The sequence below is a fragment of the Pituophis catenifer genome, unplaced genomic scaffold, assembly GCF_029215685.1.
Source record: "Pituophis catenifer annectens isolate HBS135680 unplaced genomic scaffold, rPitCat1.0.hap2 SCAF_3, whole genome shotgun sequence".
Taxonomy (NCBI): Eukaryota; Metazoa; Chordata; class Lepidosauria; order Squamata; family Colubridae; genus Pituophis; species Pituophis catenifer.
This window is the reverse complement of record NW_027256883.1, coordinates 206,133,025-206,145,659: the sequence shown is the minus strand read 5'-3', so window position 1 is coordinate 206,145,659 and position 12,635 is coordinate 206,133,025. Positions and strand designations below refer to the sequence as shown.

The 12,635-nt window shown below is 41.2% G+C and overlaps 1 protein-coding gene across 1 annotated transcript; it reads left to right on the top strand.

Moving 5' to 3' along the window:
* The first annotated feature begins 2,791 nt into the window (after positions 1-2,791).
* Positions 2,792-12,387, top strand: RPS21 (ribosomal protein S21). Its single transcript, XM_070940115.1, has 6 exons — positions 2,792-2,876; positions 6,320-6,413; positions 9,297-9,360; positions 9,976-10,047; positions 11,245-11,300; positions 12,322-12,387. Exons 2-6 carry the CDS (start codon positions 6,364-6,366, stop codon positions 12,329-12,331), a joined length of 252 nt encoding a protein of 83 aa, XP_070796216.1. The 5' UTR covers positions 2,792-2,876; positions 6,320-6,363; the 3' UTR covers positions 12,332-12,387.
* Positions 12,388-12,635: the final 248 nt, after the last annotated feature.

Here is a 12,635-nt window from a genome sequence, read left to right as displayed (position 1 = left end):
TTTGCATGCTTTCTAACTGCTCAGTGGCAGGAGCTGGAGCAAGTATTGGGAGCTCACCCCATCATGTGGAACTCTGGTCTCAAACCCAGGGTGTCAGCAAAATTTCAATAGGTAGGGTAAGGTATACTGAGTCTTATATGCATGACTCTTAAGTGGTATAGTATCAAATTTCAAAAACAATCTCTAAGGATTACCTGAGTTCAAAACTAATTTATTGCTGGCTTTTATATTGATGGGGTGATGGTGAGATAGTGGTGTATTGTGCATTTTCGAGGAGATAATGTAGAGTTCCAGACACAAATTACTAAAATCTGATAAAAAGTTTAAAATGGAACTGGAATAAAATACAATTTAAAATGAAATTGGAATAAAATATAATTTAATATATACCGGTAGATAAATAAAATATGCTAAAATTATATTTTGCTATCACCCCTACAATCTACCCCAATCAGTCCCACATATACCAATCTCAACCCAACCATTTTGCTCAAGTACTGTACTGTGTTAAATGTTATTTTCAAATTCTAGCCACTCATATAAGGTAAGTTGTTCTGATATGGGGATCCCAATGGATCATTCCTTTGGTATATAGACCAGGGTACTTGTTTCTCACCCTCTTATACAGGCAACAATTAAATAAGATGTGAGCCAGGTCTTCTACCACTGCCGCTCTGCAAATGCAGAGACGTCCATTATAGGGTATAGACTAGAATCTCCCATATCCTGTATCACAGGGGTATCAAACTGGTGGCCCACAGGTTAGATGTGTCACGCACAGGCCACGCCCACCCCAGCTCCATGAATGGGAAAAATGAAACATCATGTGACGGCAATGTGACACCATGAGTTTAACACCCGTGCTGTATCAGATCAGCTGTGTGTACCTAACCTAATGTGGCTTGTCTAATCCTGAGAGCAAAGCATGCTGAGGAAGCAAACAGCAACAGCTTCAGCAAACCAGTGGTGTCAAAATGACACACTGTGTGATGTCATTTGGCATATTTTGTCATTTGTCCACCCTTGCAAATCCCAAGAAGGGCCTAGGGAGTGAGTTCAAGCAGCTGTCATTTTCAGGTAAGTCAAGAGGAGAGTGGGACAGAAATGCAAAATGGCTTCTTGGTGTTGGTTGCTGTGCTTCACTTCCCATCAGCAAGACCTCAATTGGCAGATTGAGTTCCCTTTCCAATTTGGGGTGCTGTGGTCCATGCTAGACCCATCTGGCCCTAAGTATGTTCCATCCATTGTACAACACTGGAAGAGATGGCTGGCCTGGCAGTTCCTACTGACACCACTGCTTTTCAAAGGAGCAATACCAAGTGTCTTCCCAGGAAACCAGACTTGGTACGAAGATGGGGCTTCCCAGAATGAAGAGGAATCCTGTTGCTATGCTACCTCATTCCCAACAGCATCTTCCCTGTTGAGCTGGCAAAAGCCACAAATACAAAATAAGAGTTGAAAGGGACCTTGGAGGTCTTCTAGTCCAACCCCCTGTTCCAGTCAAATGGCTGTCCAATCTCTTCTTAAAAATTTCCAGAGATAGAGCACCCACAACTTCTGAAGGCAAGCCATTCCACTCGCGGATTGCTCTCGCCGTCAGGAAATTTCCCCTTAATTCTAGGAAGGATCTCTCTTTGATAAGTTTCCATTTTTTATTTCTTCTCCTGTCCTGAGGTGCTTTGGAGAATAGATGGTTCCCCTCTTCTCTGTGAGAGTCCCTCAAGATTGGAAGACAGCTATTGTGTCAACCCTAGTCCTTCTCTTCCTTAGACTAGACGTACCCATTTTGTGTAACCATTCTTCATATATTTTAGCCTCCAGCCCTCTAATCATCTTTGTTGTGCTTCTCTGCACACTTTCCAGGCTCTCAATATCTTTTTTGTATCATGGTGACCAGTATTGGATGCACTACTCCAGTATAGTGAGTTTCCCTGATGAGCTGGCAGAAGCCACGAATCCCGGGATAGATTTCTGTTCTCCAGGCTGCCCTCTACTTGAGGGGCTGAGATTCCCATCATGCCCAGTCATGGGCTAGGGGTTATGGAAGCTGAATACAGATACAGATACAGATTAACAGTCGGAAGGGACCTTGTAGGTCATCTAGTCCAACCCTCCCCCCCAAGCAGACCCTACACCATTTCTGACAGACGGCAGTCCAGTCTCTACTTGAAAGCTTCCAGTGATGAAGCTCCCACAACTTCTGAAGGCAACTTCTGTTCCATTGGTTGACTTTTGTATCAGAAATTTTCTCCTTATTTCCAGGTTGAAGCTCTCCTTGTTCAGTTTCCATCCATTATTCTTTGTCTGGCCTTCAGGTGCTTTGGAAAATAGGTTGACCCCTTCCTCTCTGTGGCAGCCCCTCAAATATTGGAAGATTGCTATCATGTTTCCCCTGGTCTTTCTCTTCACTAGACTAGCTATGCCCAAACTGAAGTCTTAAATCCAAGGTCAGTGTTTTTTCAACCTTGGCAACTTTTTAAGAATTGGGTGGACTTTCAAAATCTCAGAATTCCCCAGCCAGCATGGGATCATATTATAGGCCACATCGCAGGCTCCTTTGCGCGCTTGTTTTTCTCCCGCTAGGCGCTTCTGAATTCTCCTCAGATCGCACATCGCTCCTAAGAAGCGCGCGCTCAGGTTGGACTTTCCCGCCCTTGCGGTTAAGAGAAAGGCGTGGGGCGTGGCTAACGCCCTCTTCTGCCCCGCCTTCAAAGTAGCGCCCCTCCCTTCTGCTTTCTGGGAGCCTTCCCTCGGCGTCATCTCCTGCGCGCCGCTCAGCGTGGCCTCCCCTCCCTTCCCTTCGGCAGCGAGCTTTCGAGTCGCTTTGGAGTGACGCCCACTTCCTTTTCCGGCCTGGGCTCGCGGCGCGTGAGGAGGTGAGGCGAGGCCTATCTCGGTTCGCGGGGCCGCTTTTTTCTCGCCGCTTTTCCCCGGGGCCGGTCGGGCTACGGCGGGAAGGGGGGAAATCTTCCTTTGTTTCCTCGGGGTTCCTAGGATGACTGCGGGGCGGGGGAAGGAAGAGTGCGCCCGCGACCCTCTTTTCCACCCCCCCCATGCTGCCTATGCAGAAAGCCAAGCCCCATTAGGAGGGTAGAGTGGGAAAGGGCCCCTTGAGGTCATCGAGCCCAACCCCCCCCAACTGCTAGTGCAGGGCTCCCCAATTAAAGTATCCCAGACAGCTTCGTTTGTTAACATTTCTATCCTGTTTTTCCCCAGCTAATGGCTGCCTGGCCAGGCTTTCTGCGATGGGGAACCCACTACCCGCCTGGGTTCCTCTTTAAAACAGGGGTCTCCAACCTTGGCCACTTTAAGACTTGTGGACTTCAACTCCCAGAATTCCTCAGCTAGCAAAGCTCCCAGAATTCCTCAGCCAGCAAAGCAAAGCTGGCTGAGGAATTCTGGGAGTTGAAGTCCACAAGTCTTAAAGTGGCCAAGGTTGGAGATCCCTGCTTTAGATAGCAAGCAAAGCTATGCATGCTTGGTTTTTCTCATGTATTTCTCCCACACACACACACATACATTGATTCTACTTTCCTGTGTCTTGGATCCATCCTTTTTTTGGCCTGCATTCAAGGCCACAGAGAACAGATCCTGCCCTTTTCTGTCAGATCCAGCCAGGTATCTTTATCTGATCGAGGATGTTAGATCTTTCCATCCTTCCAGTTCAAGACAAATGCAGATTAGTGTTGTTGTTTTTTAAAGAATGATAGCTACGCTTAGGGCAGGGGTCTGCAACCTTAAACACTCAAAAGAGCCATTTGGACTCATTTCCCACAGAAAAGAAAACACCGGGAGCCACAAAACCCTTCCCGTGTTTGACTATTTCTTGAGCGGCCACAAAACTAGTATATGTAGTTGAATTAAACGTTCTGTTTTCTTCTGAAACTTCTCTTTTCTTGGATTTATCCATGGTTGGCCTACCGGGGGTTGAAAACCTCAATAAATTGTGTGCCGGCGGGTGTCGCACATTTTTTTTTTTTATTTGATTTATATGCCGCCCTTCTCCGGAGACTCAGGGCGGCTTACAATGCGTTAAGCAATAGCCTTTGGTGGTTGTGATGCATATTTAGAGTGCCAGGGAGCCGCAGCAGAGGGGTGAAAGAGCCACATGCGGCTCCAGAGCCTCAGGTTGCTGACCCCTGGCTTAGGGGAAATGTTGGACCAGCGTCTGTGATCAGAATAGAGCTGAAAGGGACCATGGAGGTCTTCTAGTCCTGCCCTCTATCTTCGTATCTTCCTTTATGTAACGTATCTTCTTATGTAACGTGTTGGAGCATAAGCACCAACACAAATTCCTTGTGTGTCTAATCACACTTGGCCAATAAGTGTATAAGCCAATAAAACCACACTTGGGTTTTAAAATTGGAGAAGCCAAAGATAATTTAATTTTGTTTTAATGTATTTTAATATTTGTATTGTGTGTTTTTAATTTTGGCTGTTCACCGCCCTGAGTCCTTCAGGAGAGGGGCGGTATAAAAATTTAATTAATTAATTAATTAATTAATTAATTAATTAATAATAAACAAACAAACAAACAAATAAAAAATTCTATTCTGTTCTATTCTCTGGTCAAGCAGGAGAACCTATATCATTTCAGACAAATGACTATCCAATCTCTTCTTTAAAAAACCTCCAATGATGAAGCACCCACAACTTCCGAAGGCAAACAATTCCACTAATTAATTGTCTTCGCTGTTAGGAAGTTTCTTCTCAATTCCAGGTTCTTTCCTTGATTAGTTTCCATCCATTGGTTATTGCCTTGATGCCTTCAGGTGTCTTGGAAAATAAATTCACCCTCTCCTCTTTGTGGCAGCCTCTCAAATATTGGAATACTGCTATCATGTCATTCTGTCGTTCCCCCCACTTCTTCTCTTTAGAATAGCCAAACCCAAATCCTGCAACTGTTCTTCATATGTTTTAGTCTCCAGGCCTTTAATCATGTTGGTTGCTGTTCTTTGCACTTTTTCCAAAGTCAAGTCTATTCCTTCTGCTTCACTTAATGCTCATGAGAACCTAGAAAATGGGGTTGAACAGTGGGAAAGGGTACCCACCTGCATATCCATCCGTGTTATAGAACTGGACCTTTTGAGAAAACTGATTTAAGAGAGGGAGTAGTGTTTGCAGATTTTTATACTCCGTTTATGAATTTTATCTCCTAGAAGCAGATTCAGCAGAACAAATGAATGCAGCCATTCTACAGCCTGTTGCTTTCCTTATATATGCATCTATAATTTCTGTAGTCTTCAGAGTGGCTGATAGTTGTAGTGGCCAAGGAGAATGAGGAAATGCCAGAGTGTATTTCTGCTTGCATCTGTGAAAAGAGAAGGAACTTCCTTTGATGAAAAGAAGGACTACAGGTGACATGATAGCAGTATTCCAATATCTCAGGGGCTGCCACAAAGAAGAAGGAGTCAAACTATTCTCCAAAGCACCTGAAGGCAGGACAAGAAGCAAAAGATGGAAACTAATCAAGGAGAGAAGCAACCTAAAACTAAAAAGAAATCTCCTGATAGTTAGAACAATTAATCAGTGGAACAACTTGCCTCCAGAAGTTGTAAATGCTCCAACCCTGGAAATTCTTAAGAAGAGATTGGATAACCAGTTCTCTGAAATGGTATAGAGTTTCCTGCCTAAGCAGGAGGTTGGATTAGGAGACCTCCAAGGTCCCTTCCAACTCTGTTATTCTATTCTAGTAAGGATGGGAGAGACCCTATATCAGGCCTGTCAAACTGGCGGCCCATGGGCTGGATGCATCATGCACAGACCATGCTCACCCCGGCTCTGCAAAGGCAAAAAAAGTCACAATACATCACGTGATGCAATTGAGTTTGACACCTGTGCCCTATCCTGCCATTCATGTATCTGAAGTGTTATTAAATACAGGATTATCTTAATGAGGTACTGATGGCCAGTTGGGTACAATCTTGTTCCCAAAACATGGATAAAATAATATTAGCAATTCCATATTCTATCCTGTAAAGTTATGTGCAAATGGTGCAGCTACAAGTGATCCTTGACTTACAGCCAATTGTTTTCAAAGTTATGGCATTGAAAAATGTGACTTATGACTGTTTTTCACACTCACAACCCTTGCAGCATCCCCATGGTCATGTGATCAAAATTCAGGCACTTAGCACCTGGGATATATTTATGACAGTTGCATTGTCCTGGGGTCATGTGATCACCTTTTGTAATCTATCCAACTGGCTTCTGACAAGCAGAGTCCATGAGGAAAGCCAGATTTGCTTAATGATTGCATGATTCGCTTAATAGCTCCAGTGATTCTCTTAATAACTGATCTTCACAACAATCTTTTTAGAAATCTCCTGTTGCACCTGATTTGAGGCAAGTGAAAGAAGCATAATGCAGAACGACGCTGGGGAATTTGTAGATCTCTACGTGCCTCGTAAATGGTGAGTATATCTGATCATCAGAAATGATGTGTCTTCCTTGGATGGTTTGGAAACTGATATGGCTGTATTATTACTTATTTGATCTTAACACGTGACTCCAAATCAATAGGACTCTTTAAGTGTTTTACTTCTCTTCCCCTAGTTTGATTAAAATAGTAAAATGGAATAACAAAACTAACAATCTCAAAAACAGTAGTACAGAAAACTTACAAAGACTACAGCCCCGTGGAACAATAAACAGCTAAACACGTGCCAGGTTATGGATTCCTAACTTGTATGAATTGCCCATTGGGGGCTTTAAAAAAACCTAAACTTTTATGGCTCTCTAAAGCTCAACACGGTAAATACAGTCTGGTAATCTGGTAAAATAATCTCAGCCAGGAAAGCCTCTTATGTGTAAGATACAACTGGCAGGATATCCATGGATTTATAAAGATTGGAAGGGGCAGTTCAAGCCCTGCTTTCTAGCTTCCATCTCAACACATCTGGTGAAAGGAAATCATCACTTTTCTGGATAGTTGTTTCAAACTGCTGTTAGTACCGATAAAGGAGAATATTTGTAACTCAGGGTTGAAATGAGGCTTTGATGCTCTCTAAGCTTCATGTGGTGGTTGTTTTGCAGATGTTTCATTATCCAAACTACAACATGAGTGCTAGTGGCACTGATTGTATTACCTACCGTATTTTTCGGAGTATAAGATGCACCGGAATATAAGACGCACCTTAGTTTTGGGGGAGGAAAATAAGAAAAGCTGATTGGCAGGTGGATCGGCCTCCCGGAATACCCCCAATCAGCTGTTCCCAGAGGTAAATTTTAGCAACAGGTTTCTTGGTTGTGAGTTCTGTGCCTTGCTTTTTTTTTTTTTTTTTTGCTTTTTTTCCTGCCTCTGAAACCCTCCGAAACAGAGCTTCAGAAAAAAAAGCCTCTGAAGCTCTGTTTCGGGGCTTTTTTTTTCTGAAGCTCTGTTTGGGGGCTTCTTTTCTGAAGCTTTGTTTCTGATGCTTTTTTTCAGCCTCTGAAACCTCCATTTGAGAAGCTGTGCGGGTCTACATTCGGAGTATAAGATGCACCCAGATTTTCACCCTCTTTTTCGTGAGGAAAAGGTGTGCCTTATACTCCGAAAAATACGGTATTTTGGGTAATGATACATCTGCAAGAAAACAACCAAGTTCAGAAAGCATCAAAGACTTCTCACTGCTATAAGTGTCAGGCAATTTACTCGCAAACTTAGCTCACCATCCTCTCGGTGCCTGTGGAAATGTTCTTAATTTGAGCCAATCGCAGATGGTTTTGTGCTTTTTTCCTCCCCTTCTATGGTTTTTGCCAGAAGAAGTCATTGCAACATGTCCAGATGGCCCAACAAAGCAAATTTGGGACAGTTTGGCTAAGTTATTCCATGAATGGAAGAAACCATGTCTAATATTTCCAACTAGGCCACCAGGCTCCTCTGTTTCAGTGTGGTGAGAAGGAGCCTTAACTAAACTAATCTTTGTCTTCCACAATAGCCACTAAGTACTTTCTATTCATTTAGATGTTTTTAGCCCACCCTCATTACTTTTATAAATTATTCAAGGCGGCAAATATACATAAGATTCCTTCTTCCTCCTATTTTCCCCACAATAACCCTGAGAGATGATGAATTGGACTGAGGCTGACCTAAAGTCACCAAACTGGTTTTCCTTCCTAAGGTAGGACTAGAACTCACCATCTCCTGGGGATTGGCCCAAAGACACCCAGTTGGCTTTCCTGCCTAAGGCGAGACTAGAACTCACAGTCTCCTAGTTTCTAGCCTGATGCCTTAACCATTAAGACCAAACTGGTTAATTAAATTTAGTTAAGATGAGAGAAAAATCATAAATTATTTTTTGAAAATACCTTGTTTATATCAGTTATAGCTAAGATTAAGAGTTTGTCCAATTTTAGATTATAAAATAAAATTGTGATTATTTTTAAATGGAAGTAAAAGCTTTCAATATTATGTGGGCACTCTAGAAGAGAGAATTGCTAACTGAAAATAAATTGGAATATGGGTTTAGTTTATACCCAAATGAGTGCTCTGCTATAGATGAAAAGCTGTTTTCTTCTCAGGAGAGCTCTTTCACAGAGTGCAGTAGCTTTCTGATTCATGATTATTATTATTTTTTTATTTGATTTATATGCCGCCCTTCTCCAGAGACTCAGGGCGGCTTACAATGTGCTCAGCAATAGCCTTCATCCTTTTGTATATTTATACAAAGTCAGCTTATTGCCCCCACAACTGGGTCCTCAATTTACCTACCTTAGAAAGGATGGAAGGCTGAGTCAACCTTGAGCCTGGCGAGATTCGAACCTGCAGGCAGGCAGCTGGTCTTAATAACAGGGTGCTTTAGACCACTGTACTACCAAGGCTCTTTTAACTCAAATTATAATTTAACCTTCATGTGTCTTAAGTGGGCGTGATGTTTTATCCTGGTGCATTACATGCACACATAGATTTGTTGTATTATTCAAGTAGATGCTTCTATATGCCTGATTTACAATTGTAAAAAAAGTAATTATAAGGAGTAATCTGGCATCACCTTTTCTGACATACATTTCATTAAAAGGCATAAGACATAAACTGCAGCTTGGTGTTTAGTAACATTTGTTAGAAAAGAGGTTTCTGATTTTTTCTTACAGTAGATTAGTACAGTTGCCCTCCTACAATGTCTTAAGAGGGGTTCTGCTTTCTTTTTTTTTTTGGTATTGTGGTAGGAACTTCTGCTAAAAGAGTGGTAAGTTGGCATGTCAAGAAATGGAATTGATGCTACATGATGAGAGTTATCTAGAAAGATAACAGAGCATTTTTTCTAGATTAGTGTCTGATTTTAAGTTCTTCTTTTTATATATTTCTTTCCCTTCAGCTCTGCTAGCAATCGGATAATTGGTGCTAAAGACCATGCTTCCATCCAAATAAATGTTGCAGAAGTAAGTAAAATATCTGTAACTCGAAGTTGAAAGCCATCAGTGTTTCAAATGAAATAAAGGGCTAGTTGCAATTTTATAGTCAAAAATATTTTTATTTATTTGGGGGTGATAGATCCAGGTGTATGGGCATTAGGCATTAAGCTGTATTTCCTAATGCAGGCAAACAAAACCAGATCTTGATTATTATGTAACTATAACTGTTAAATCAAAAACTTTCAGAATACAACAGAAACAGCAATGAAAATAGAGAGAGAATGAATATGATTAGAATAAAATACTGTATAACGAAGGCTTCTTTTAAAGTTTAAAAATTACTTCAAACTTTTCCTTTTTTTTTTTTACTTTCATTTTGATGTGCCTTGGAATAGCAGTAATGAAAAATTATTCTTTTATAAATGGGAATTTTTGCCCAGATTTTCACTCTAGCTCAGAGTAAATGCATCTTTTCCTTTAAACCCATTTGTTCAGGATGGGATTGGGGTTTGCTCAATTGTCAAACGGGTTAGATATGTAAAACATAAAATGAATAAATCTATTCTATGCCTTATACCAATCTTTCAGCTTTCAGTTATGATTGTGTAACAATTATTTGAACCCTCTTAATTCCAATGACAGGTTGACAAAGCCACAGGCAGAGTGAATGGCCAGTTCAAAGCATATGCCATTTGTGGAGCAATCCGTCGGATGGTAAGTCTAATTGTTTTTCAATGACTCAGAGTTTGCCTGTTTCTAAATGGTTTATAAATTCAGGATGGGTAGTTTCATTCATTGTATTTATACATATTTACATCCATTCCAATTTTCCTTGTAGCAGCTCAATTAAAGTGAAGACTTTAGGTCCTGGGATGGTTGTCTTCTGAATATGGAAATTATTAGAGCAGTGGGTATATTACATTAGAAAGTAAATTGTCAGCATTTCTTTGGTATTACCGAAAGAATGCAGGCAGGAAATTTTGAATACCATACATTAATATACTGCATAATATTAGAGCTAGTTTGATCTAGTGGTTAATGCATCAGGTTAGAAAGTGGGAAACTCTGAGTTCAAGTCTCGCCCTAAACATGAAAGCCAGTCCCTCTCAGTCCACCTTTGTTTGGGAAAATAGGGATATGTGTTGGATATATTCACTGAGTGGTGCAGTGGCCGAGGGGTGGAACTCTTGCCTCACAATCGGGAGGCTGTGAGTTCGATCCTAGGTAGTGGCAGGTATTTCTCTCTCTCTGGGCACAATGAGTAAATAAAGCTGTGAACTCTGCATTGGTGACAGGAAGGGCATCTGGCCAGTAAACACTCACCTCCATTCAGTTGCCCTGACTCCACCATGATGGATTACGGCATCATTAAAAGACAAAAAAAATGTGTTGGATATGTTCACTGCATTGAGTTATTGGTAAAAATACTAAAAGGTGGGACATACATGCATACATACATAATAAAACAAAATAACATTGAGGTATAAAATGTTCCATCATGGAATGTTGTAACCTCAAACAGACCGCCTTTCAAATTGTCCAAGAAACAGACAAACATTAGAATGGACTTGTTTCAAGGTCAAACCACTTCAGGACTCTCCACTTCAGTGTCAATATTTTACTGTGAAATGCTTTGCCTATCTTCACAGTACAAATACTAACTGTATTCTAATTTTAGACTATTATAAATTTTTTAACTATAGGTTTTCAATCTTGGCTGTTTTTTAACCTTAAAAACTTAGCAAATAAGTATGCAATAGTACTTGATTCTTAATAATAGAAACTTGTCCTTTTAGTTGCCAATGAATTTCCTTTGGACAATTTCCCAAATTCACCGAAGCATTTTCAGATTGAAATTCAGGGTATGAATTCAATTTCTTCATCTTACCTAATTACAAAACTCTTTTTCAGGGGGAGTCTGATGACTCAATTCTACGACTGGCAAAGAACGATGGAATTGTTTCCAAGTAAGTCTGATATTTAAGTTTGGAAACTGTGGTAATGCATCTTTCTGTTTTGCTTGATAGCACATCATGAATGCCATTAAGAGATATTTATTCCCAAAATATATTTATTTATTGTCATATTCATATGCCGCCCTTCTCCCAAGGAACTCAGGGCGGCTCACAGGATAAAACAACCCAACAATAAATAGAATTAAAATGTTAGAATCCGAATTTAAAAAACCCCAAATCCCCAAATTAAAATGCACGGCCGATCAGGGGATTTGCTGAAAGAGCCATGTCTTTAGGTCGACGCGGAAGGTGCGGAGGTCGGGGGCCGTCCGGAGCCCAGTGGGTAAACCATTCCAGAGAGTCGGTGCGACCACAGAGAACGCCCTCATCCTGGGGGCCGCCAGCCGACACTGGCCGATGGGACCCGGAGGAGGGCAGTCCTATGTGAGCGCACTGGGCGGTGGGAGGCTGGTAGGAGGTAGTCCTGCAAGTACCCCGGGCCCATGCCATATGCCTTGGTGAAAATGCTTATTTATTTATTAACTTTATATAGCCACTCATCTCACAAAAAGTGATTCTTATAAAACGCCCATTTATCAGAGCTAAGGAGAAATTTCCTGAAAGTGAGAACTATCAGTAGAATGACTTGCCTGCAAAAGTTGTAGATATTCTACCACTGGAGGTTTTCAAGAAGAGATTGGACAACCATTTGCCTGAAATGGTATACGGTTCCCTGCTTATGCAGGGGGTTGGACTAGAAGACCTCCAAGGTCCCTTTCAGCTCTATTATTCTGTTATCAGAAGGCAGCCTCAACATTTTCCCCTATAATTACCTTTTCCTTATGAAAGTCTCCCCCTCTCTTGTTTTTCAGTGCTTTCTGGGCATATTTTGAGTTGTAGCATAGAGCTGCAGCCAAACATTTTATTTTAAGATAAAGTCAAATGGGGCAGGTTCCAGGGAAGAATTTCTGTGAGACCATGTCCTTAATTTCTTGGAAAGTTAACCATTCTGTATTTTGTTTTGTCTCTGCAGGAATTTTTAACTGAAAAAAAAATGTCATGACAAGGGATTTCCTAGAAAATAAACCATTGGAAAACATTTCTTGTACAGTGCATCATTTCAAATCATAATGGGCAGAATGCTTTACCTATGGCTAATTTTGAAGTTTGCAGCATTATTGATAGGTGGATTAAGATTCAAGTAAAAGATCCACAGTTTTGAGACCGTCAAAAGTTTGTAAACAGGCAAGTTAAAATTTCTGAATTAAGATGCAGCCTGCAATCATACATGACTTCTTCCCTTGTATTTGTTGCAGTGTGACAACTGACAGTCCATAAACTCCCGGG

Bases quoted from the DNA above. Each gene is read 5' to 3' on its own strand.
- RPS21 (XM_070940115.1), top strand. From the start codon at position 6,364: ATGCAGAACGACGCTGGGGAATTTGTAGATCTCTACGTGCCTCGTAAA. The intron at 6,414-9,296 runs GTGAGTATATCT...CTTTCCCTTCAG, and splicing joins CTCTACGTGCCTCGTAAATG to CTCTGCTAGCAATCGGATAA. The intron at 9,361-9,975 runs GTAAGTAAAATA...TTCCAATGACAG, and splicing joins TCCAAATAAATGTTGCAGAA to GTTGACAAAGCCACAGGCAG.